This window comes from Podarcis bocagei, assembly GCF_964188305.1.
Source record: "Podarcis bocagei genome assembly, chromosome: 8".
Lineage (NCBI taxonomy): Eukaryota > Metazoa > Chordata > Lepidosauria > Squamata > Lacertidae > Podarcis > Podarcis bocagei.
In genome coordinates, this window is record NC_138133.1 from 5409957 (window position 1) to 5436683 (window position 26727).

The following is a 26727-nucleotide window of genomic DNA, read 5'->3' on the forward strand; positions in this document are numbered from 1 at the left end:
GCTGTCACAGAGTTGTGTCTCATCAGCATACTGGCTCCAAATCTCCTAATGACTACCCCCAGTGGTTTCATATAGCTATTAAATAGCATTGGGGAAGAAATTGTGTCCTGTGGGATTCCACAGATCAACTGCCACGGGGCTGAGGCACAGTCACCCAATATGATTCTGGATCCGACCCCACAAGTAGAAGTGGCATCACCATTAAACAGTGCATTCAGTCCTCAAAACATAGTGTCCAAGAGGACACTATGGTCCATGGTATCAAAAGCCATGGAGAGATCCAGGAGAATCCACAGAGTCCTATTTCTTTGTCCTTTTCCCAAAGGAGGTAATCTGTTAGGGAAACCATGACTGATTCTGTCCCCAAATCAAGCCTGAACCCAGACTGGAACGGGCCAAGATAGTTCCATCCAAGAGCACCAGAATTCTTAATATGATGCCTTATTTACAACATTTATTGCCAATGCATTAGTTCTAGAAATTAGTAGTTTACTTCTAAGAATGCATAGGATTGTAGCAATGATCACAAAAGTGGAAATGCTTCACAGTAAACCACAAACCAAATATTCAATCTACTTCATTATTTTATTTATTTACTTACCATTATTTATTGGCTATCCTATACAACAAAGTCCTCAGGGCAGGTCATAGCAAGCAATTAAAACATTTAAAATTCAACAACAATAAAAGTGTGTGTGTGTGTGTGTGTGTGTGTGTATATATATATATATATATATATATATATATATATATATATATACACAGCATAAAAACACAAGTCCGAGTCAAAAGCAGTGCCTTGATTAATGGGAGGCTGGGGTTCAGTTATTTGTATCAGAATTGGATAAGGATCGCACCAAATTTCGAATGTTCTAGAGGACAACAAGCAGGAGTATGAAAAGTCTTGAAGGAAATCATATATAAACGAGAAGGAAGAAACTGCTTATGGTTGTCATACGTGAAATAAAATTTAATCTTATTTTGTTAGATTGCCTGGACAGATTATGGAATCCATTTCAAATGTAGCTTTCAAGAAACATCCCTGCTTCTGGGCAGACAACTCGAGGCTATTAAGACATTCAACTATATATAGACAACTCACATAAAGGGAAGACCTTGTGCAAAGTATAGACATGCAGGCTTGTTTGCTCCCCGCCAAAAAAGTTGCTAGTTGCACACAGACACCATGTACAGTTTTGTACAGCATGTGCAGACATAACACAGAGGGCTTGGTGATCAGTGGTGTGGCTTGCCACAATGACACTACAATCCTGTTCTCTTCAATCCATATTCATCGTACACAGATTGAAATCTGCATAGCGCTTAGATCAAATTATCTTAGTTGTAGGAAGATTCTTTGCTTTTATTTCTTTATAGTGATTTATTTCTAAGATTATTTATACCAACATTGTTTAAATGCCCATGGAATGAATAGTTCAACAACAGTTTCAGTTTATTTGGTCTATAGACCAAAACACATCAGATACAGTCTATTGTATTTACCAAGGTTGCTAGGATAGACATAGCAGAGTGAAAAAAGGACAATATACTAGCAAGCAATTTGGAACAACACAAAGCACTTTGACTTGAAACTCGGGTTCCTTTTAATAATTGTGACCTAGTTTGATGGCTACAGCAAGGAACTTGGCTATACTTCCTGTGACCATAGGGTTGGAATCTGCCATTAAAACTGAATCATGGAATTCACCTGAGTTCCCCAAGTGTAGAGAAAGTACCTGAAGATAAACTGTGATATTTATTCTGTGAACTGCACTGAGATCTGACGATGAAGGGTGATATATAAAACAAACAAACAAACAAACAAAAACAAACAAACAAACAAATCCTATGAAAATTATAATATAACAGAACATTGGCTACTATTTCATCTGAGCTGCTTTCACAAGGGCAAGATTGCCAAGGCAGCCTTGCGAATTCACCTTCCATAACTGCTGATGGCAAAGCATTGAACTAGCCACTCTTTAGTTAATGTTGCTATATGCCTAGCAGGCTGATAATAACTACTATGTTGTAGACCAAGGTACAGTGCAGTGGTGAGCCAACCCCATTTGGTAGAGTTGATAAACAAAGACCTAGAAGTGGTGCAGCCAGTTTTTTCTAACCCAAGTGGCAGAAGATGGTGTGGAAAATAGTGAGAGCTGTTAACTTAGTCACTAACAAATTTCAGCCAAGAGCAAGCATAATCTTCAAGCAAAGCCAGAGACAGGTAGCCCACATCTGTTGAGGATAACTGCACATGAAGCCAGTAACCAATGGCAAGGGACAATGCTATTTTTTTCCTAAGTCTACTTACTCTTCTGGTATGGAGGCATTGTGGGCTGGTGATGTCTCCTTTCACTGAGATCCAACAGGGCTCAGGATGCTGGGACTGCCCTGATGAGTGACTAGGATTTCAGATCCAAGCTTGCCTGCAAAATTGGCCAATGGCAGGCAGACTTGGAAGCAAGGTCCTCCTTGGGGGCAGGCCTGATGGAGCACGTAGATGTCCCTCCGCTCTACTCCCTGGATACTTAAGGAGGCCTGCCCCAGTCCCAGCACCTGGGTTTGAGTTAATAGGTATGCACAATATCTGCATTGTTCAACTGCCACTCTGAATGAATGCGGTCAAGAATTGGTTCTGTGAAGAAGTGATTATTACTTTTTTGAAAGACAACTTGGAAATTCCATTGAATGTGATTTCTAGACAATTGTATGCAAATAATCTCTTATGTTTGCCTACTAAAGACAACCACATCTCCATGTGGTAAGGTTTTCTACTGCATATTTATTTTGTCACCTGCATTAAAAAAAGAGGGTAATAATTCCCCCCCCTGGAGCAAATTCCAATGTGTGTTGGGAGCCTTATCACATCACCACCGTTTTTGATCTGTTTTAGTATTTGTGACAGCTGACATGAAGTAAGAATACTTTCTCCCTAAACTATAGTGTCTCTTGACTAGAGTGGTCTCCCAAGGAACAGCTTCCCTTCCCTAATTTTTCCTCTATGACTTCTAAATCTGAAATTTAAGATTTTAAATCCAAATCTGAGAGGGTTTTCAGTTGGTGGAACTTTTATAAAATAACAACAAAAAACATGCATGGATAATCTAAATTAAGAGAAAGAGCTGGCTTCAAAGGCTTAATAGCACAGTATCAGAGGACTCCAAAGGTTTAAAAGCAAGGCAAGCTTGTTTAAAAACCTTGAACTTGCTCCTGAAAATGAAAGTAACTCTACCATTGAGCGGAAGCACAATCTCTTTACTCTAGGTAGGAATGGAACCACTATAAAACAGTGCCTCCTATACCTAAGCTAGCAATGTCCATTACTTTAAATGGGTCTACTCTGAGTAGGGCCAGCGCTGTAAAATAGAAACGGTACAAAGAGCTGTATGGGTAATAGTTACTCTTCTGAAGGAATAAGCCATTATATATTTTAAAATTTCCATACTTAGTGGAAGATCTTTCTGTTCTTATTTTAAGAAGCCTAGTTTACCTGGAGTTCCAAAATTACTATTTTTAAAAATAAACCAAACATTATGTAGCAGAAGTATACATTTATTCTACTAGTCAGAAGAAATACTGTGCAACCAAAAACATTTCAACACAAGGGGGAGCCATTGACTAACAAGACCATTTCTGAAAGGACACGCTCCTCCCTCTGACTAGATAAAAAAATCTGCCTCTTCCTACATTGGAAAACCTTCGATCCTCAGTGTAAAAGGACCGGCATTGACTCCTTTCTATCCAGGTCAGTCAACATTTGCTCAGTTATAGCCAGGTAATTTATAACAGATCATCAGTACTTGCATTTGCTATGCCTTTTCTGCAAAGATATTTCCAGGTGACAATGAAGCTGCTGCAGCTGATTGTGTTCCACAAAGCCTGGATGATGGGGAGCGGCCAGCTCCATTATTCTGTGCCAGAAGAATCCCAGCATGGCACCTTTGTGGGCCGCATCACTCAGGATCTGGGGCTGGAGGTGGGAGAGCTCATGCCTCGGATGTTCCGGATGGTTTCCAAAGACCACAAGGATTATTTAGAGGTAAATGTGCAAAATGGGATCTTGTTTGTTAGTTCCAGGATAGACAGGGAGGAGCTTTGCAGCAAGAATCCTGTGTGCACCATTCACTTGGAAGTGATCCTGGATAAGCCCCTGCGGGTTTTTCATGTGGAAGTGGAGATCAGGGATATAAATGACAATGCTCCTGTTTTCTCGGAGGGCGAGGAGATTTTGAGTGTCGCAGAGTTAACATTGCCAGGTGCTCATTTCCCTCTAGAGGGAGCTTCTGATGCAGATGTTGGTGCTAATGCTCAACTGAAGTACAAGCTCAACTCCACAGAATATTTTGTTGTTGAAGAGAAAATCAACGACAGGCACAGTAAATCATTAGTGCTTGTGTTAAAGAAACCTGTGGACAGAGAAAAAATCCCTGTGCATCGTTTAGTGCTAACAGCTACTGATGGGGGTCAACCAGAACTCACAAGCACAGTGCATCTTGAGATCACTGTGATTGATGCAAATGACAATGCACCTGTATTTAATCAATCTGTTTATAAGGTGAAACTGTTAGAAAATGTGGCAGATGGAACATTGGTTATTCATCTCAATGCAACAGACTTAGATGAAGGAAGTAACAAGGAAATCACCTACTATTTCAGTAAGCATGTTTCTCCCAATGTAAAAAAGACATTCAGTATAGATTCAGTTACAGGTGAGATTAGGGTAAAAGGAAAAGTGGATTACGAAGATATCAATCTGTATGATATTGAAATTGAGGCGAAAGACAAAGGAACCCCTCCTCTCTCAGGGCACTGCAATGTCATCATAGAAATAATGGACGTAAATGACAACATCCCGGAAGTATCAGTGACATCGCTATCAGTACCCGTGTCAGAGGACTCCCCACTGGAGTCGGTGGTGGCCCTAATCAGTGCCTCAGACAAGGACGCTGGCACCAATGGACAAGTAAACTGCTCTCTGTGGCCTCCTGGGCTCCCCTTCAAGCTGGTATCCACTTTCAAGAATTACTACTCACTGGTGCTAAATGAACCTCTGGATCGAGAACAGGTTGCAGAATACAAACTAGTTGTAACAGCAAGAGACCAAGGGGATCCATCCTTGTCAGCCAGCAGCACCCTGGTTGTGCCCATTGGTGATGTGAACGACAATGCACCTGCTTTTGCTCAGACTGCCTACACAATTTTTGTGAAAGAGAACAACCCACCTGGTGCCCACATCTTTACGGTGTCTGCCTCAGATCCAGATATAGCCGAGAATGCTCTGGTCACCTACTGGATAGATGAGAACCTCTGGCCACTGTCAAGCTACATCTCGGTACACTCAGAAAGTGGGAATGTCTATGCTTTGCAGCCCTTGGATTATGAGGAACTGAAGCTGCTGGAGTTCAAAGTGAGTGCAAAGGACGCCGGATTGCCCTCCTTGCACAGCAATGTGATGGTGCAGGTCTTTGTGGTGGATGAAAATGATAACGCCCCAACAGTATCTGGGCCAGAGAACACTCCCATCTTGCTGGTGATCCCTTTGGTTGCTGGACAGATGGTAGGCAAGATCCGTGCCCTGGATGCTGACTCAGGCTACAATGCATGGCTTCACTATGAGCTGCATGAGTCAACGAGCGGTCCTTGGCGGGTGGGCCTATATAGTGGGGAGATCAGCACCACCCGTGTTTTGAATGAGATGGAGGGTGATGCTGGCAGCCAGAATCTGCTGGTACTGGTGAAGGATCATGGGAAGCCAATGCTGTCAACCACAGCCACCCTGAGTGTGTCACTGGTGGTCAGTGCTCAGGCCATCCACACAGATGGCTACCATTCTAGAACAGGAGGGAGCTCAAAGCCGCTTGAAGAGAACAAAAATGTCTACCTGATCATTGCCATCTGCTCAGTTTCCACATTGTTTCTGCTGGCAATCATTGTGTATATGGCTCTGCGATGCCAGTGTCAACCCAAGGAGCCCGTGATGTATGGCCCTGGCACAGCCACATTGGTTTGTGCCAGCGAAGTGGGCAGCTGGTCCTATTCAAATCGCCACAGCCATATCCTGGCAGCTGCAACTGGGGAGCCTGGTGCCAAGAATGACCTCATGGTTTTTACACCCAATATCCCTGCCTTTATGGAGAATGGAGAGCTTGGGAATGGGAAGGAAATGACTCCAACCTCATCTGGACAGGTAAGTCTCAGGAGATGGCTTTCCTTCTTTAATTTTTCTATATTGTTTTACTAAGTCAGCATCTACATACAAAAGAAATATCCAGCTGGAGACTTACTGTAGAGAATGAGTTCACACATAATTAAAAGTATCAGTGTGTTTTCTGGTCTCCCATTCTCATCCAGGAGAGGTATTCCAGAAGGATAACATGGCCAGTTGTTTAAAAATTTCTGAAGGTTCAGGAGAATCATGAGTTGCACTTCTATTGTCCCTCTGCTGTTAAAGGTGGTCCACCAGAATGACCAAGACAGTTTAATTGAAATTGCCTGCTTGCATCAGACCTTAGGTTCAAATAGGTCAATATTATGTTTCTAGCAGCAGCTAAGCAACTAAATCTGGGAAGCTTATAGGCAGGGCACAAAGGAGACCTACTGACTTATTATTTGTCCCTATCACAGAGATATACTGCTCTTTAACATGGAGTCTTCATTTAGATATCAAGCTTAATAGTTTTGATAGATCTATCTCTTTTGAACTTGTCTAATCCTTTTTCTAAAAGCTACCTAAGTGAATGCCATATTTAAATATTTGCTTTGTTGCAAAAAAAGAGTTCCTGTCAAGTGATTTTACTGGGTAATGGGAGAATTAATTAATTAATTATCCTTTTTAATCAACTAAAAATCCTCAAATATGTAGCCTGGCTTGGGGTGTGGGAAGAAGATTGTTAAGAGTGCAATTCTAATCCTCAATCCATGCCACTGGAGCAGTTAGGATGAGGTGCTGCATCCAAGAGAGCAGGAAGTTGTTGGCCGATAAACCCTGAAACAGGATATTTCAAGGTTGAGATAAGGTATCTGAAGCTTCAGATCTGATGGATCGAAAGCCTTGCAGAGCCCTTGAGGGGCCCAGTCTTCAGTCCCTCCAGCAGCACCAGCCCGGATTTTGTGCAGCAGAAACTGAAAAGACCACCCCCTACCTTCTCTCCTGGCCAGTGCCAGCTGGTAGGACTTCAGGTGTGGCAGTGGGTCTTCAGTTGCACTGCTCCCTGGTATGGTTTCAATTGCTCTGTAAGGCAAGGGATCCAATGTTGAGTGCAATGGACAGGCTGGTTCATGTGACGGGATGGTCCCTCTAATATTCTGGTACCAAACTATCTAGGGCTTCAAAGAAAATAAGTAACACTTCTAATGGTGCCCAGAAACTAGCTGGGAACCAATACAGATAGTATAAAACTGGAGAAATGTGCTCTGAGAAGGAAATTTCAAATAGGGCTCTGGCTGCTGTGTTTTGCCTTGTACACATACACACACTTTGGTAGAAATATGGTGTGAATCTAATATTTTTTTTCAGAATTTTAATATTTGCAGTATTGCCTTTTTGGTGAAATAATAGTTACGCTGCATAAACAATTATTTGTGCTGCACAATCCATGATGAGATCTGAATTATATTTCTCAGACAAGAAGTGAATTGCCTGTGTGATTGTGAAATGCACCATGAATTCATGTTGTTTTTCATTTACTTTGTGAGTGCTTGGTAGTTTGAGGGTTTGGGGAAGCCAGGATGCAACTGTTCTTAAGCAGCCTTTAGAGAGTTAATGAGGAGGCCTGGAATGGTGCTACAATTGGACTGGCATTTTTGGTGGTGATGGTTAGCTGTTAGCTGTTCTTGGTTCACCTGCCTTTAGGAAGGTAAGCTCATAGTTTAAGAATTACACACATTTTTTTTTGAAAGATATCAGAATAAAAGAGGGTGAATCTTTCAGCTCTGAGATGGCGATGGAAACTGGATGCAGGGAAGGTTGTTGAATGAAATTCTGTGGAGTCTTGTCACTCTGAAGTCTCTCAGTTTGTAAATATTGATATTCCACTTTCAGGAAAAGGGCATATCATAAGATTTATGGCGCTGCGAAAGCCCATAGCAGAAGGAGATAAATATAAATAACTACAGCACAAGACAGCTGGAGATATACCTTAGCAGAGAGTATTTTATCTGTGTGGTGCCTTTTCAACCATTGTTCCTTGATAATGGCGTTGTTGAAAGTCTGTTTATTTTAAATTAACACAGGTAGTTCACAAAATGGAAAAGTATTATGTCAACATTCTAATAATGATTAATTATATAGGCAATTAAAAATAATAAGTGGGTAATGTTCTGTGTGGTACAATTAAAGGTGGATGCTGGGTCTCAAATGGTTGATGATGATTGGTTTAAGCAAATTGTCTGTAGCTGGTAAATGGTTCAATTCTGCATTATTATTGTCTGAAATTAAGAATCAAATTTTCTGCCAGGCCATGCTTGTCATGCCTCCAGTGCAACATAGATTTTCTCTCTCTGTCTGTCTCTCTCTTCATAAATATCATTGAAATAATCATGGCAGGTGTTCTCTTAAGTCAGCCATAAAGCATTATTTATTACATCAAAGGAAAATGGATAAAAATCCTGCCATTAATAAAATATTGTTTATCAATATATTTGATAACAAAGCAGGCTTTTTTCCTAATTAAAAAAGCTTTCAGAGAAAATGAAAGCTATGGGTTGCATCTCATGCTCCACACACATAGTTCTGTTGGTGGAACAAGACCTACATTTCCTCTCCTCCCTCCTATGAACCCTTGAAACCTGGAGGGTCCTCCAACTCTCCAGAGCTGATTTTGAGGGTGTGTGGTGGTGGGGAGCTGGAGGGGACAGGAGTGAAAGAGAAGCTCTGTTCACCCAGAAGTCTGTTCCACCCCTGCATTGAATACAATCATATGCAATTGGATTATATTACCAAACAATTTTATAGCAAGAGCTTGGATATTTCTAGATACGAAAAGGCTTTTGACTGATTTGGATGTGATATTTAAAAGATTGCATTGGAGAGCATCTGTAGCAATGAATATCTTTGTAAATATGAGTGGTGTTTTGGAGCTCTGTTGATAGGTCAAGGGAGACAGATTATTTTTTAAACACCACTACCTTCTCCATTCACCTGAATTTACACCCCCACTGTGTTTCCAAATGCAGCTACCAACTCTGAATCTTTGCATTTCAATTTCTTTTTTTAAGTGTACCAGAAATATATTATCCACCTAAAGTGCAATTAATAATAATCCAATCAATCCCATGGCTAACTTTAAGCTGTACCAGTGATCGGGAAGAGCTCTATACAAAAATTAAATAGGAAAGATAAAAGAAAACAATCTTGTCTTATTCCTCATTCAGGAAATACAGTTTTCATTGCTGTGTGTCAACAATTATTTTTTCACTGCATAGTGAATCAACTCAATCGATGTTCACACAGTGAGGCAAAAGCCTAATGTTTTTATTACTTTGTACATTACAACATTTTCCACACTGTCAAATGCTATTTCAGCACTGAGAAAATTCAATAAAACAGATGTTTTGGATAGTTGTGATAAATGAATTATATTAACCATAGCTGGGCTATAGACGGCAGTTTCAGGATAGCCAAGAACTAGGACCAAAGAGCATTCAGGATTTGCGAGTAATCAGGAGGCAGGGTCAGAAAACAAACCAAGAGCCAAGACTAATTCAGGATTGGAAGCCAAGACTGAAGAACAAATTGGAAGGCATGATCATACAGCAATCAGAATCAGAAGGCAAACCAGACTGAAGAACAAGCCAAGAGTCAGGACCAAAGAGGAAGACAAGAAACGCAAGGTGTCCTAGACATATTTTGGAAAGTGATTTGTCTGTACATTTGTTCTCAAAGAGTTGGATGCCTTTCAAGATATCATTGTCAAACTTGGCATGAGGGCTCCCAAGGTGGGAAAGCGGACTTCATTGATGTTTGAACCCCGTGCACCACTTTGAATCAAGATGGCTGACCAAAATGTCACTTTGGTGCGACTTCACACGTTTTTTGGCATGGGTTCAACTGTCTTTTGAGTTGTCACTAAACTCGACATGAGGGTTCCCAAGGTGGAGGCAGCAGTCTCGGACAATGTTTGGATGTTGGGCGGCATTTTGAATCAAGATTGTGGACCAAATTAACCCTATTTAAACACTAGCTCCCTCCCCCCCAAAAAATTATTTGGGGCTAGGGGAGTTGTTGCCCAGATCAGGTCAGAGTCTTGTGTGCACACACACACATCCCCCAAACTCACAAAATCACTTTTCTTTAAATACCCAGTCAGCACCGGGCACTCCACAGTCGTATCCTATAGTTCAAGCAGACCTTGTTGCAGAAGAAAGACTCAGCTGCAAAAGGGAGTCCTTTATACTTCTCCTTGCCTAGGAGGAGCCATTGGCCAGCCAGGTCAGGTGACTACAGTTATCTTGGTCACTGCATGGCACTGTGGAATTCCGTCTTTCACCAACATGAATTCCCATTATAAAGTTTACAGCCTGTTTTCCTGAAATGCTTTTTTGATGTGTAAAGAGCCAGCCCTAAGCAGTTTCAGCTCATCATTGTCTGGAGGAAACAAGCCTCCAGGCTTTTCAGTTCAGTATTATCAACAGTTTGTTCTCTACAGTGCTCTCAATCCTGGCTCCTTTCTTCTGATTTCATCTCTTTCTTCTGACTTTAATGCCAACTGTATTCTTATTTGCCAGCTTTACAGTGGTGCCTCGCAAGACGAAAATAATCCGTTCCGCGAGTCTCTTCGTCTAGCGGTTTTTCCGTCTGGCGAAGCAACCCTATTAGCGTCTTAGTGGATTAGCGCTATTAGCGGTTTAGCAGATTAGCGGCTATTAAAGGCTTAGCGGCTTAGCGGCTAAAAGGCTATTAGCGGCTTAGCGGCTTAGAAAAAGGGGGGGAAGCGGAAAAAAATCGGAACACTCGCAAGACGTTTTCGTCTTGCGAAGCAAGCCCATAGGGAAATTCGTCTTGCGAAGCAGCTCAAAAACGGAAAACCCTTTCGTCTAGCGGGTTTTCCGTCTTGCGAGGCGTTCGTCTTGCGGGGCACCACTGTACTTACATGCATGATGTCACCTCGCCCTGGCCACCATCTTGGACAGTGCGGTAGAGTTTTGTTTCTGTTGCCCAGTAATATTTAGGCTTCTTTTTTCTTCCTGAAGTTTGTATATTTCTTTCCCATTTTAAGTTTGTTTCCTGGGCTGAGTTTTTTACCATCCCACAAGAATAACCTCTAAACTGAGAGCAATAATTTTACATCCAACAATAAAACACAAAATGGCTGAATAGTTTCAATCCTTCACAACATCCATGATCTCAAACAGTCTAAAGTCTATTGAAAAACTGTTCCAGGTCTATTAATACTTTCCTAAAAATTCGAATTTCAGTAAAATACTTCTCTTTCAGCAATAAAGAACATGGAAAGAGGGTCAGACAAGCACACATACAACTATTTGTACATAAAAGCAAAAAATAGCCTCCACTCCTTCCAAACTTGAGAATAAGGAAGGGAAAAAGAGGATGAGGCAATTATGAAGGAAAGGCTGTGTTTATTTCATAACATTTATATACTGCTTAATTCTTAAGAAAAGCCCAAAGCAGTTTACAAAAAGAAAAAAACCGCACACAATAAAACTGTGAGTAGAAAAGTAGAAAACCATAAAACAACTCTTTGAATCATTCAAGACATAAGATAAACAATAAGCTAAAAACCGATTAGAGCATATATTCATATTCTACACATCCAGATAGGCTTGTCTAAACAAAATGTATCCCCCCCCCCCGCAGAAGAAGTAGATACAAAAATATTAACTTGCGAGACCCAGCAGCAGAGGTTGGCATAGGTTTTAAAAAATTATTATTAAAGCTATGCATTGGATTTTTAACATTATATAAACTTATCCAGTAGAAAATAAAATGGAGCAGGCAATAGCAAACAGACATTGCTGGCAAAGTTGGGCATCTGCCAAGGCCGTAGACTGGCAAGCACTGTGGAAGCTGTTGTCTGGTGATGGGTTTTCTACCTGCCTTGGAAGAAGCATCCCCAAAAGTGCTGCTTCTCTGTCAGGCATCTAACTTACAATTGTAACTATGATATTGCTCCAGAGGAACACAGGGAGGAAGCCCAATTCAAGAGGACCTGCCTTGGTCAGGCCAAAGGAACACAACAAAGCCACAATGCTTCCTCTAATGCTGTCGTTTGCTTCTCCTGACAGGAGGGGTGATCAGTAACCATATCCACCTGAGATACTGTTTAAGAACAGTAGCTTTGAAAATGAGGGAGTGGAATGTAGTTCCGCTGGTCTGTGGCCTTGGAGGTTGACCCAGCAAGACTCCCCAAACTTGGACCACCTCTACAAATAACAGGATTCTAAAAGTGCAAAAAATAATAGTAAGTTTTTACAATTATGTATGGCAATCTAGAACTGTCAGGATTGCATTCTGTCAGTGCAAGGATTTCACATTGCACAGCAAAGCATTCCCCTCTCCTCTCTTGTGCAGCCCATAAATCTGTTCTGGGTCCGTCCCCCCACAACCATCTGGACCAGATTTGGGGAGGGTGTTGAGGCACATGGTGGGGAAGGAGAGGTAGGGAGACTCCTACTGCATGAACAGAAGTCATTCTGCTCACACAATTATTCAGTTGAATGCCACCCTTATTTTCATATCATGAGCAATGGCAGCATGTGACACGAGCAGATTAAAGGAAAAATATCAATTAATGGCTCTCACATATTACATGGCAACAAATCCAGATTTGCCTCCTAAAATACAATCAACAGGAGCCCACAGCTAATCCTGCCTCCATTGGTGGTGTGGACGCAGGAAAGTGACTCCCTAGAGAAGCTAGACTGGCTCCATCCCTCCTTGTCTTTCTGCTGGCAGGTGAAGACTATCTTGTTCCGACCGGCTTTGGAAACTGACTGCTTTTAATGAAACTGCTGGTGTAATGCTGTGTGTGTGTGTGTGTGTGTGTGTGTGTAGAGTTTTAATTCTATTAATGTTTACAGTGGTGCCCCGCAAGACGAATGCCTCGCAAGACGGAAAACTCGCTAGACGAAAGAGTTTTCCGTTTTGGAGGTGCTTCGCAAAACGAATTTCCTATGGGCTTGCTTCGCAAGATGACAATGTCTTGCGAGTTCCTGCTGGTTTTTTCCCCTTTGCCCCCCCCTTTTCTAAGCCGCTAAGCCGCTTATCAGCTGATCCGATCAGCAGATAAGCCGCTAAAAGCCGCTAATAGCGCTAATCCGCTAATCCGTCAATGGGTTTGCTTCACAAGACGAAAAAACCGCTAGATGAAGAGAATCACAGAACGGATTCTTTTCGTCTTGCGAGGCACCACTGTACTTGTTTTTTAATTATTGTTTTTCCTGTGTTTTAGCAATTCTTGTTTTTACCTGTAAGCTGCTTTTGTAAGCTGCTTTGAGTTCCTGTCAGAGAAAAAGGTGGAATGGTGATGATGATGATGTGTCTGATGTGTGTTGACAAACACATGCAGATCAAATTGACATGTGGACTTAACCCTTGTACTGCATGCATTATACAGTCGTATCTCGGGTTACAGACGCTTCAGGTTACAGACTCCGCTAACCCAGAAATAGTACCTCGGGTTAAGAACTTTGCTTCAGGATGAGAACAGAAATCATGCTCCGGTGGTGCAGCAGCAGCGGGAGGCCCCATTAGCTAAAGTGGTACCTCAGGTTAAGAACAGTTTCAGGTTAAGAACGGACCTCCAGAATGAATTAAGTTCTTAACCTGAGGTACCACTGTATTTTAAAATGATTAACTTTAGAAGAAGCTACGATGAATTTATGCAGGGTATTCAGAGAAGCAAAGGAAAATAAATGCAGTTGTAAGAGAAAGTTAAGCACTTCATGCAAAAGTAAAAGGTTTATTAATCAAATGGGGGCAACATCTGATTAAAATACAGAATGTAATAACTTGCTTCTTCATTTCAAAATTCAGTCACAAGGGGTCACTGTTGCCTAAGGAAATGTTTTAAGAACAGAGAGAATTCATAGCTCCTCCCTTAGAGAGCCTGAAAATCCTGCCTGTGAGATTCACAAGAGGGATATCACACACCAGATGCAAGACTACTGGAATCTATTCAAATGATTACACCAACCCTGATGAGCTCTTTGGACCCTGCTCTTCCCTTCTTCAAGAAAGGTGATCTTTAAAGGAGAGATGCCACTGGTGGGATTTGTGTCTGTATTTGCAATGGTTCCTTGGCAGAATCCTTCTGTGGTAAAGCAGCTGCTGCAGCTGGTTCTTCTCCACACCGCCTGGGAGATGGGGAGCGGCCAGCTCCATTATTCTGTGCCGGAGGAATCTCAGCATGGCACCTTTGTGGGTCGCATCACTCAGGATCTGGGGCTGGATGTCAGTGAGCTGGTGCCTCGGATGTTCCAGATGGTGTCTAGAGGACATGAAGACTATTTTGAGGTAAATGTGCAAAATGGAATCTTGTTTGTGAATTCCCGGATAGACAGGGAGGAGCTTTGCAACAAGAACCCTGTGTGCTCCATTCACCTGGAGATGATTGTGGATAAACCTCTGAGGGTCTTCCATGTGGAAGTGGAGATCAAGGACATAAATGACAATGCTCCTCTTTTTTCAGTAAGTGAACAGAATTTGACTATTGCAGAATCACGTTTACCAGGTTTCCGTTTCCTGTTAACTGGTGCCTCTGATGCAGATACAGATGTCAATGCTTTGCTGACCTACAAGCTCAGCCCTAATGACTATTTCATTCTTGAATCGGGAGGTGATGAGGACCAGAGTAAATCTCCAGTACTTATACTACAAACTCCACTTGACAGAGAGAAGACTCCTGTGCATCACTTGGTGCTCACAGCCACTGATGGGGGCAAACCAAAGCTCACAGGCACAGTCCAGCTGGTGATCAATGTCCTGGATGCAAATGACAACCCTCCTGTATTTAACCAGTCCACTTACAAGGTAAAACTAATGGAAAATGCAGCTAATGGAACAACGGTTATTAAACTGAATGCTACAGATTTAGATGAAGGAATTAATGGGGAAATCACTTATTTTTTTAGTAATAATGTACCACCCCGTTTCACAAAGATATTTAGCATAAATGCTAACACAGGTGAGGTCAGAGTGATTGGGAAAGTAGATTTTGAAGACATTAATCTATATGACCTTCAAATTGTTGCAGAAGATAAAGGCAGTTTGCCTTTGTCTGGACACTGTAAGGTTCTCATTGAGGTGTTAGACATGAACGACAACGTTCCAGAAGTTTCCGTGACTTCTCTTGCTGTGCCAGTGCCAGAGGACTCTCCTCCAGGGACAGTGGTGGCCCTCGTCAGCGTCTCGGACAGGGACTCTGAAGCCAATGGGCAAGTGAGTTGCTCCCTGTGGCCCCCTGGGCTGCCTTTCAAATTAGCATCGACATTCAAGAACTACTACTCCTTAACTCTAGCAGAGCCTTTGGATCGGGAGTGGGTGGCTGAGTACAGCTTGGTAGTGACAGCTCAAGATCAAGGCGTTCCACCATTGTCTGCTAGCAGCAGCCTCTTAGTTCCTATCCGTGATGTGAATGACAATGCACCTGCTTTCACGCAGCCCTCCTACACAGTCTTTGTGAAGGAGAATAATCCACCGGGTGCCCACATCTTCACTGTGTCTGCCTCAGACCCGGATGTGGCTGAGAATGCTCTAGTCAGCTACTGGATCGATGAGACACTCTGGCCCCTGACAAGCTACATCTCAGTGCACTCGGAGAGTGGGAAGGTCTATGCTTTGCAACCCTTGGACTATGAGGACATAAAGCTTCTGGAGTTCCAAGTGAGGGCCAAGGATGCCGGGTTGCCCTCCTTGTGTGGCAACACTACAGTTCAGGTGTTTGTGGTGGATGAGAATGACAATGCGCCTACAGTGGCTGGGTCATCAGAAGAGACTCCAATTGTTCTAGTGGCTCCTGTGTTGTCTGGACACATGGTGGGCAAGATCCGTGCCCTGGATGCTGACTCAGGGTACAATGCATGGTTGCGATATGAGATGCATGAGTTGACTGCTGGCCCTTGGCGTGTGGGGCTATACAGTGGGGAGATCAGTACCACACGTGCCCTGGATGAGGTGGAGAGCAGAAGCAGCCAGACTCTCCTTGTGTTGGTGAAAGATCATGGCACACCTTCACTCACGGCCACAGCCACACTGAGTTTGTCACTGGTGGCAAGTGCCCAGGCTGTTAAGACTGACACCCTTTCCAGGACAGGTGAAAGCTCAAAGCCTTTGGTGGACAATGTCAATGTCTACCTGATCATTGCCATCTGCTCCGTGTCCAGCTTGTTCCTCCTAGCAGTAATCTTTTACGTGGCCTTGCGATGCCGTTGCCAGGCGAAGGAGGCCATGGTGTATGGTCCTGGCACAGCCACGCTGGTATGTGCCAGTGAAGTGGGCAGCTGGTCATATTCAAATCGCCACAGCCACATCCTGGCAGGTGTGAGCGGGGAGGCTGGAGCCAAGAGTGACCTTATGGTCTTCAGCCCCAACATTCCTGTTTTTGCAGATAATGGGGAGGTAAGGAATGGGAAGGAACTGCTCCCAAATGCATCTGGAGAGGTGAGTCATGTGCAACTATTAGAATCCTTGAAAAAGCACAATATATTTTTATTCTTCTAATACCATGTTTCTTGCGAACTGAATGACTATTTCTATATGCCAGTTTAGGATTAGTCTTGATGCAATAAATATGTTCAATATAGATTTAAAATGACGTTCTATACATGAAGAGATTGCTTCTACATAAACTAGAATAATTCCATGTTGGATTTTTTTTTGGGGTGGGGTGGACAAACCAGGGCTCTTTTCTTTACCCTGATGCAATAAATTCTCCACAATAAGGAGTGCCCATATTCTGTGTAACCATAGGTTCATCAAAAGAATGCTATTAGACTCCTTCAGGGTGCGGGTTTGTCCAGTTTGCTGCCATGGGAAGAAATGGAAATAAATCCTTTTATCTTGTGAAAATATTATGGTCGTGTACTATATTTAGCAGCAAAAATATTTGATGACTACTTTCTCTTCTTTTTAAAAATATGCTACATATGTGCTGCCAGAAGGTTTGAATTCTTGGGTAGGTCCACCAGACATGTCAAAAATGTAGTCTTCCCAAGCTTTAATGTATTCTGTGGGAGAACCACCTGATGTAATTTTTCTAGGAATGCTCTCTGGAGCCAGAGCAGATATTGGCATGCTGTGATCTCACCTAGTCTCATGTGACATGGATATGTTTCAAACTGATTTTTCAGTTAATATTGGGGCAGTGCTTTTATCTGTCTCATAGCCAGACATGTTAACACGGTGTGTGGGTGTTTGTGTGTAGAAATAAGGATACATTTGGTTGTAGAGGAGAAAATAGTCCAATGTGCTTAAACTTATTTAATATTAAACAAATTAAAATCAATTAAGAAGTGTGCTAGTGACCAAATACCTTGCCAATCAACCCAGAGACTCTATGGGTGAGAATAACAGAAGGCAGAAGAAGCAAGATTACCTCATAATGAGCAGTCAGCTAGATTTACCCACGTGCTTTTCTTTCTTTCTTTCTTTCTTTCTTTCTTTCTTTCTTTCTTTCTTTCTTTCCTTCCTTCCTTCCTTCCTTCCTTCCTTTCTTTCTACAGTAAAAGTCTTTCCAGGTCTTCTCAGATTCCACTGTTTTCAGTGGCATCTACCTTCTAGAAGGAGCACACAGAATTAGAGTCACTCTTTTTTAATATGCATAAAAGGAGAGGTGGAAATCCATGTCTTGATTCAGCAAGGGGCTTTCCAGCAAGGCATGGACGTCTTGGGGTGTTTATTCCAGCCTTTGTAAATGATGGGTGGAGTGACAGTGGCTCTTCCCAGAGGCCCTGGGATGGAGTAGGACAACAATGAGGTCAGGGAACCTCGTAGCTCATTGCCAACCCACCCCCTGCACCCCTGCACATGCCATTACTGCTGTATTCCTAACTTTACAAGGCATCCACAGAGAACTGGTTGCTCCATGCATAATCTCCCAACTCTTAAAAGTTTTAATTGTCCTGGCTGACAGTTCACACCCACCCACCCCTTTCCTTCAGGGAGTGCAGTCTAGCATTCTCCCAAAGCCCAGTCATGAAGTAGCTTGCTTTTGTGGAATTCATTCATGGATAATCTACTTATCAAAACAAGTATGTGTACATTTAAAAACAACAACAACCAAATACCCACAACTAGATGTCATTCTCTAGATAGCCTATAAAGAGAAATCAAGTAAATGAAACTTTCAATGCGTAGAAGATAAAATAAAACAGATTCATTTAACTTTATAAAATAACCTATATTGTCCTTCTACTGCCCATGCACCCATCAGAGTAGCTTATAACAATTTAAAATCACAATACAACAAAAATATATTACAATACATCAATAAAAAGTAACACATTGAAAGAAGCATTAAAACTGTTTACATTGCATATTGCGTGCAACCCAAAAGGCCCACTTGGCTTGTTCAGAGTGCAGTGTTCTGGGCTAGGTGGCAGTGGGTTTTCCAAGATCATCTGGTCAACACATAGCTGACATGAGAGGAATGCGAGTATTTCTGTTGAACTTTATGCAAGGAAAACTCCATACTGGAAGCTTAAATATGACTAAAGGTATAGAATTGATTGGGGAATTGGGATATCTATGGATGAAGATGGTCCATGGAAAATTTAGGGGCTGAAACAAGAAATGACATTTTCAAGAAGGGTCTATGTCAATAAAAGGGAATAAAAACAAAAGAATGGATAAGCTGTAATTGATCAGAATTTGTTCTGTGATTTCTAAAGAGGAAGATAAAAGTTAAAGGTACAGCCACCAAGTTAATATGCTAGCAGAAACATGAACAAAGCACCTTAGTGTTCTTTAAAAAATAAATCATATATGAGACAGTGCCTACTATGACTCTCATGTCAGCCTTGAACCCAGTTGGAGGCCTTGAGATGAAGTCCTACATCCATCAATTGTAACATGATTATATTCATGAAACAGTTTTAGTTAAAAATGCTATGTGAATGCTAAGTGTTATTATAACTGAAGAGTTGGGAATGGCCACTTAATGGTCTTCAAATAAAAACATCTTGAAGGTCCCAGGCCTCAGAGAGGTTAGGCTGGCCTCAACTAGAGCCAGGGCTTTTTCGGCTGTGGCTCCGATCTGGTGGAACGCTCTGTCACAAGAGACCAGGGCCTTGCGGGACTTGACATCTTTCCGCAGGGCCTGCAAGACAGAGCTGTTCCACCAGGCCTTTGGCCAGGGCACAGCCTGACTCCCTCCCTCGGCAATCTTCGCAGAGCTCTGGCCCAATGGTTGCCAGTGGCTTGAATTAATTAATTTTTATAATGAATGATTTTAGAATGTTGTTTATGTTGTACTTTTGTACTGTTTTATTGTTGTTAGCCGCCCTGAGCCCGGCTTCGGCTGGGGAGGGCGGGATATAAATAAAATTTATTATTATTATTATTATTATTATTAACACCTTCCCTTTTAGAAGCAGCTTCATTTAATGTGGCCCCTATTGAAGTGATCACCAGCCTCTCTTTTTGTATTTAGGCTTAACTCTATGAAGTACAGCATTTTTTCTCGTTTAATCCAGAACAAGTGGTTTTAACTAGGGGAAAATGTATGGAATGGAACCCTAAATTTGAGCAACATTTGGCACAGAAATTAATTTATGAGGAATTTATGACATAGACTACTTTTTATTTATTTAAATGAAGATTTTTGGGGTGGGGTGGGTGTGCATGCTTTTTCATCTCCTGTATATTGCAAATTAGGCTGGATTTTTAAATACCATCTGTAAAGACAACCCAGCCCCTAGTACAGAGGTGGTGGTTGGGCAAGCAAATTTCTTCTTAAACACCTTGAACTCATTTTATGAATGCAGGGAAGGGTCTGGGAGGTGAGACTAAAGGTGAGTTTCTCTTCTTGCCATAGGCAGAATTAGAATTTCATAGGTAATAAGAGACAGGCTATGATGAGACACGACCTGCAAATCCATCTCTTTCACATTTTGAATTTGGTGTCATCTTAAAATATGCATGCCAGACCATGGTCACAATTCTTTGAAGTGTTGTGTAGGGTATTTACAGTATTTTAAAACATGCAAAGTATGTGGAGGAGAAATTCCCTCAAAACTCATGAATTCCTCTGTCTGAAGAGGCATGACTGAAGTGTACGAAATCATGCCTGGTGTGAAGAAGGAGACCCTTTTCTCCCTTTCTCATAATACTAGAGCCTGGAGTCATCTAATGAAGCTGAATAATTGGAAATTCAGGATTCGCCACCACACAATGTGCTGATGGGCATCAACTTGGACAGCTTGAAGAGCCGATTCAGCAAATTCATGGAGGATGGGGCTATCAGGGGCTAATACTCAAGAGGACTATGTGCTGCCTCTGGTATCAAAGGCCATTTGAATGCCGTTTCCTGGGAAACACAAGTAGAAGACCACTGTTGGTCACCATGAGAATTTGATGCTGAACTAGTTGGGCTTTGGTCTGATCTGTTCTTATCTAGAAGCTTCCCCCACCTCATTTTCAGATTATGGAAAGGTATAGTATGTCTGGAACCATTCCAGCCTAAGCAGCCCGAACCTTTGTCTTTGCGCTAAACAGGCAGCCCTAAGGGCTAACAGAAAAGGACTGCCCTCTCGTTTCCTGCTAAAGATTATCAAAAGTTGTTCTCTAGTCCCACACGTTCCAGATGTTGTTGCCATTATCCTGATCAGAGAATATAAAATGGATGTTCACGTGAAACTTGTATTCATGGACTGAGATATCGAAAGTACTTGCAACAGAAGTCTCAAATGGATCAGAATTGCCATGTTCAAAACTTCTCAGGAATTAACTATTAGGAGATCTAATCTAGCAGTCTGACACTGGGCATGTCTTCCTCTTGGCTAAAAAGGAGGTGGTATTCTATCTCATCTTGATTTACTGGTATTTTTTTTAATAACCCCATGTTTCAGCTCTTTACCACGAGCCATCTATTGTTCCAAATCCCAGTTATACCCTTTGGTGTTACATAATCTGAAATTCATTGCAACAGTATTTCTTGGTCCCAGAAAATCCTTTGAATTTCAATAAAAACATTAGACTCCCTTCTAAGCAATGGTGAACACAGAAAGAGGCAAGGACATCACAGGGAAGGAAAGAAGCAGCCACTCATCCAAGAACCAGTTTTCCTGGAGCAGGTGGAGGGCAACTTTTATTCACAACCCATTTTCACTCGCTGAAAACAAAATGAACAACAAATTGCATACAAAGCAGAGGAAGGAAGAAACGTAGAAGCTAGCAAATATCCTTGGAAGGCTCATGCTTTATACGGATGTGTGCACAAAATCCCACTCAATTCCAGACAGAAGTGGATGAGAATGAATTATTCTGCAGACCCTGAAGACGTGCTGCCAATCAGAGCATGATAGACTGGATGGCCAATGGTCTGATTCAGTATAAAGCAGTTTCAAATGCCCAGTGTCTTTGTGTAGGGGTAGACCTTGTTCATGTGAGAGACACCCCTAACAATGGAGCTGAAAAAAGGGAAGCTGATAACATTTCAACGCCCCCCCCAAAAAAAAATTCTACCAGAAAAGGAAAATAAAAAGGACATGACAGTTCACAGCAGTTTCACCAGGGAATGCAATGTGAATCTTGGCATGTGAATGTGAAGATGGAAGTTTTTCCTTCTGGAAGTACATATGGCACCTAAGAGTGTGCAGACGAAGAATGAAAACAGTGATGGTGCATAACTGACATAAAGGGGGAAAAGATTCCAAAAAGGAGCTGAGTTAACGGAATATAATAAAATAAATGTAACTTGAATAGAAAGACAAATGGAGGCTAAGGAATTTACTTGGAAGTAGAACTGTATCAAATAGTGTGTATTGGCACGGGATTATTAAAAACATTTACTTGAAAACATAAAAGGTAATAAACAGTCTGATTCTCCAGTTCAAAACTCAGTCACAAGGTGTCACTGTTGTTTAAGGAGTTTTTTAGGAAGACTGAAAATTCAGAGCTCCTCCCTCAAAGGTGCTGAAGATCCTGTCAAATACACAGCAGAGACATCAAACATTAGCTGGAATACCAGAGTCAACTGATCTCTTAGCCATTGGTTTGGAGGAACGTCTTGGACTCTGCTCATCACTTCCTCAAAAAAGGCAAGACATTGCTGGGATTTGTATCTGAATTTGTCATGCTTGCATGGAAGACAAATTCTGGAAAGAGATGTCTACTGCAGCTGGTTCTTCTCCACACAGCCTGGGAAATGGGGAGCGGCCAGCTCCATTATTCTGTGCCGGAGGAATCCCAGCACGGCACCTTTGTGGGCCGCATCACTCAGGATCTGGGGCTGGAGGTGGAAGAGCTGGTGCCTCGGCTGTTCCGAATGGTGTCCAAAGGACAGGAGGAGTATTTTGAGGTAAATGTACAGAATGGGATTTTATTTGTGAATTCCCGGATAGACAGGGAGGAGTTGTGTGACAGGAGCGCTGTGTGTGTTATTCACCTGGAGGCCCTTGTAGATAAACCCCTGAAGGTTTTCCACGTGGAAGTGGAGATCACCGACATAAATGACAATGCCCCCATTTTCCCTGTAACAGAAAAGCAATTTACTATTGCAGAGTCTAGCTCTCGTGATTCACGTTTTCCTCTAGAGGGAGCCTCTGATGCAGACATCGGTGCAAACTCGCTCCTTAGCTACAGACTTAGCACAAATCCACATTTCAGTCTAGAGACAATAGAAAATCATGAACGTGGTGCATCTTTATTTCTTGTTTTAAACAAACCTCTTGATAGAGAAGAATGTGCAGCTCACCATCTTTTACTCACAGCAGTTGATGGAGGCCAGCCCCAACTCACTGGCACCGTCCAGCTGATAATCAAAGTGCTAGACGCAAATGACAATCCTCCTGTATTTAACCAGTCAGTTTATAAAGTCCATTTATTAGAAAACTCAGAGAATGGGCTATTAGTAATTAAGCTAAATGCTACCGATTTAGATGAGGGAACAAATAAGGAGATCACATATACATCAAGCACTTTTTCTCCTGCAAATGGAAAAGAAAAGTTCATACTTGATCAAAAGACTGGTGAGATTCACGTGAAAGGAAATCTGGATTTTGAAGAAAAGAATTTTTATGAAATACAAGTTGAGGCTAAAGACACGGGGAATCCCCCATTATCAGGGCATTGCAAAGTTTTGATTGAGGTTCTAGATGTAAATGATAATGCACCTGAAATTTCAGTGATGTCTCTGCTGGTACCCGTTCCAGAGGACTCCCCTCTGGGGATGGTGGTGGCCCTGATAAGCATATCAGACAGGGATATTGATGCCAATGGACAAGTGAGCACTTCCTTATGGCCACATGGAACCCCCTTCAAGCTACTTTCCACCTTCAAGAATTACCATTCACTGTTGCTAGCTCAGCCCCTGGATAGGGAACAAGAGGCTGAGTATAGGCTGGTAGTGACTGCCCAGGATCAAGGGACTCCATCACTGTCAGCCAGCAGCACCTTGGTGGTGCCAATCAGTGATGTGAATGACAATGCACCTGCTTTTGCGCAGCCCTCCTACACGGTCTTTGTGAAGGAGAACAACCCACCGGGTGCTCACATTTTCACAGTGTCTGCCTCAGACCCAGATGTGGCTGAGAACAGCCTGATCAGCTACTGGATCGATGAGAAGCTCTGGCCCCTGTCAAGCTACATCTCGGTGCACTCAGAGAGTGGGAAGCTCTATGCTCTTCAGCCCTTGGACTATGAGGAGGTGAAGCTGCTGGAGTTCCAAGTGAGGGCCAAGGATGCAGGGCTGCCCTCCCTGTGTGGCAATGTGACGGTGCAAGTCTTTGTGGTGGATGAGAATGATAACACGCCTGTAGTGTATGGGACAGAAGTGATTCCCATCTCTTTGACTGTTCCTGTGACTGCTGGACAGGTGGTGGGCAAGATCCATGCCATGGATGCTGACTCAGGCTACAATGCATGGCTGCGCTATGAGATGCATGAGGCAATCAGCAGCCCTTGGCGAGTGGGATTATACAGCGGGGAGATCAGCGCCGCACGTTCCCTGGATGACACAGAGGGCAGCTACAGCCAAAGGCTTCTCGTTCTAGTGAAGGACCATGGCAAGCCAGCTTTGTCATCCACAGCTACTTTGAGTGTGTCCATGGTGATGAATTCCCAGGCTGTCCATGGCGATGCTCACCTTTCAAGGAAGGGAGGCAGTCCAAAGCCACTGATGGAAAATGCCAATGTTTACTTGATCATTGCTATCTGCTCGGTGTCCAGTTTGTTCCTGCTGGCGATCATAGTATACATGGCGCTGCGATGCCGTTGCCAGGCCAAGGAGGCCGTGGTGTATGGTCCTGGGACAGCCACACTAGTCTGCGCCAGCGAAGTTGGCAGCTGGTCATATTCAAACCGTCACAGCCATCTTCTGGCGGGCATGGGTGGGGAGGCTGGTGCCAAGAGTGACCTCATGGTCTTCAGCCCCAGCATTCCAGCCTGTGTGGAAAATGGGCAAGTGGGAGTTGTGAAGGAACCAGTTCCAAATTCATCTGAGCAGGTGAGTTATAAGAATTGATACTATTATCAATGAAAAAAACTACTATGAAAAACCTATTCTGTTTTGGCATGTGTGACATAGTTGGGTATTTGATTTTTTAATAATTAAAAGCATTACTTTGATTCACACTTATGATTTTCGGTAGACTTTAATGAGAATGTTGCAGGGGTAAAGGTAGTGTTATTCTTATTTTATAGGCAAATGCCACTGGCCTCATTCCACTTATACCTGTGAAGGTGATCTTTTGGATGTAAAAACAGCCAGTGTTTTTGCTGTTGTTGGAAGCAAGAATATGCGCCAGCATACCCCTGAAACATGCTTCTCTTTCTGTTCACAGTATTTGGACAACCAGTGCATGACTCTGTTTAATATTGGTTATTTGGCTTTTGAATTAAAATAAGGAACAGTGTAGCAAATTAGTTGTGGCCAAGTATCAAACATTATCAGTGCATCCTAACGAAACCTCAGACCATTCCTCAAACCTACACAGGAATGAAGGACAAGTGTAGATGATCCACCTTCAGAAAGAGGAGGCTCTGAATGGTTTCTATTTCATTTTGGTTGACTTTCCTTGTGACATGGCAAGTGGTTCTGTCAAATCCCTGGTCAGTTTGTGCCATATCCCACTACCTAAAGTCCATTGAAGTCCTTCATTTTTCTGGAGTTCGTTTTGGACCTTACTCTGTGGTAGATATAGTAACAAAGAAATTATTTTCCCATCACCATGCACATCTGTGTCCAGCACATCTGTTTATGTGGTGAGAAAGCTGCTTCATGTGGGTTTTCAGACAGATCTTATGACGCCTCAGCAACCTCTGGCGATATTTTTGCTAAGCACCTCAAGGATAAAATTGCTCATGTTTCTACTGATATGGCTGTGGTGCTGAGTTTAGTAAATTACCCGTTGTTCTATGGTCTTGCCGATATTGTGTAGATGTGTTCCATTTATTATAGTCTAAGGATGCTGAAAGGTTGCTTGGAGTTTTAATTTAGCCATTTAGTGTATATTTATATTGACCACCCATTAGCACAGTTTTTGGGGTGGCTCACAAAGGTAAAGTGATAAAATGCACATGAACATGCACGCAGCAGCAACAAAAATAGTGTGACTTGACAATTTTTGCTCTTTCTCACTTATAATATCTTCCCATCAAGATATGATGGGTATACTCCAGGAAATCGTGAACATGTCACTGAAAGAGGTAGCCTGGGAGTAGCCACTGGGTACATCCTTTGGGTTTCTACACAATGTGCTTCAGATGTTGGTGAGGTAGAAAAAAGCCCTCTCTTGAAAATCTTAAAATGTATGCAGGCTCATATGGAAGAATATAATGTTTCAGACAATCAGGTCCACCTCCAAAATCTGAGCATTCAGATTCCGGACTGAATCCTAGAGTGTAACTAAACTACAAAGCTGAGTCTTCAAGCAAAGTACAACCACAACCAAGGCAGGTTGGACCCCATTTCTCCAGCTTGCCTTTCTATTGGCCAGGAGCTTGTCTGGCTGAATCTACAGTTTGTGCACTATCTTCCAGTCCATTACTAAAATCAGACACTAATTCCAAAGGCAGTTTCCTTGGATTTAAATGGAAAAAAGAAACAGAGTTGGGTGGCATCAGCATATTGGTGATAATGAACCCCCAAACTCCTGGACACCTGACCCAGCAGTTTCATGAAATGTGAGAAACAATGTGGAATTTTGACAGATACACTATAGACCATTGGCCAAAGCCTTAAACAGGAGTCCTCCAGCACCATGTTCTGAAACTTTCCCTCTAAGAAGAAACAGAACTACTGTAAAACAATGCCTTCCAGTCTTATCACAGCCAGGCAGTCCTGAAGGATACCATGGTCAATAGTGCCTAAGCTGCAAAGGGATCCAGCAGAACCAACAGGTTGGATTTTCTCATTTGATTGCAGAAATAATTTTCAATATAGTTTTTCAAACACACACAGAACTGGACCATTTAAGGAAACACCAGAGACTACATGCCCAATTCACTTACCCTGGGAATAAGGCCAATCAAACTACACAGGGATTACTTCTGGGAACCATGTAAAGGACTGTACTATTAGAGGCCCATAAACTCTCTCTAGTTTATAC

The 26727-nt window shown here is 42.4% G+C and overlaps 1 protein-coding gene and 1 pseudogene across 4 annotated transcripts in view; both read left to right on the forward strand.

Annotated features, from left to right (window-relative positions):
- LOC308593688 (protocadherin alpha-C2-like) overlaps positions 1 to 26727 on the forward strand; it is a 189201-nt gene that overhangs the window by 54818 nt on the left and 107656 nt on the right. Inside the window, exon 1 of one of the 3 annotated variants that reach the window (XM_081206226.1) lies at positions 3758 to 6190. The exons of the other annotated variants lie outside the window; for them this stretch is intronic. Coding sequence (XP_081062352.1) covers positions 3815 to 6190 — 2376 coding nt within the window. The 5' untranslated portion in view covers positions 3758 to 3814. Of the gene's footprint in view, positions 1 to 3757; positions 6191 to 26727 lie in introns of those variants that run through there. 3 annotated transcript variants of the gene reach the window in all.
- LOC308593724 (protocadherin alpha-3 pseudogene) lies at positions 22109 to 24641 on the forward strand (annotated as a pseudogene). Its single transcript has one exon. The product of its transcript is annotated as a protocadherin alpha-3 pseudogene (transcript).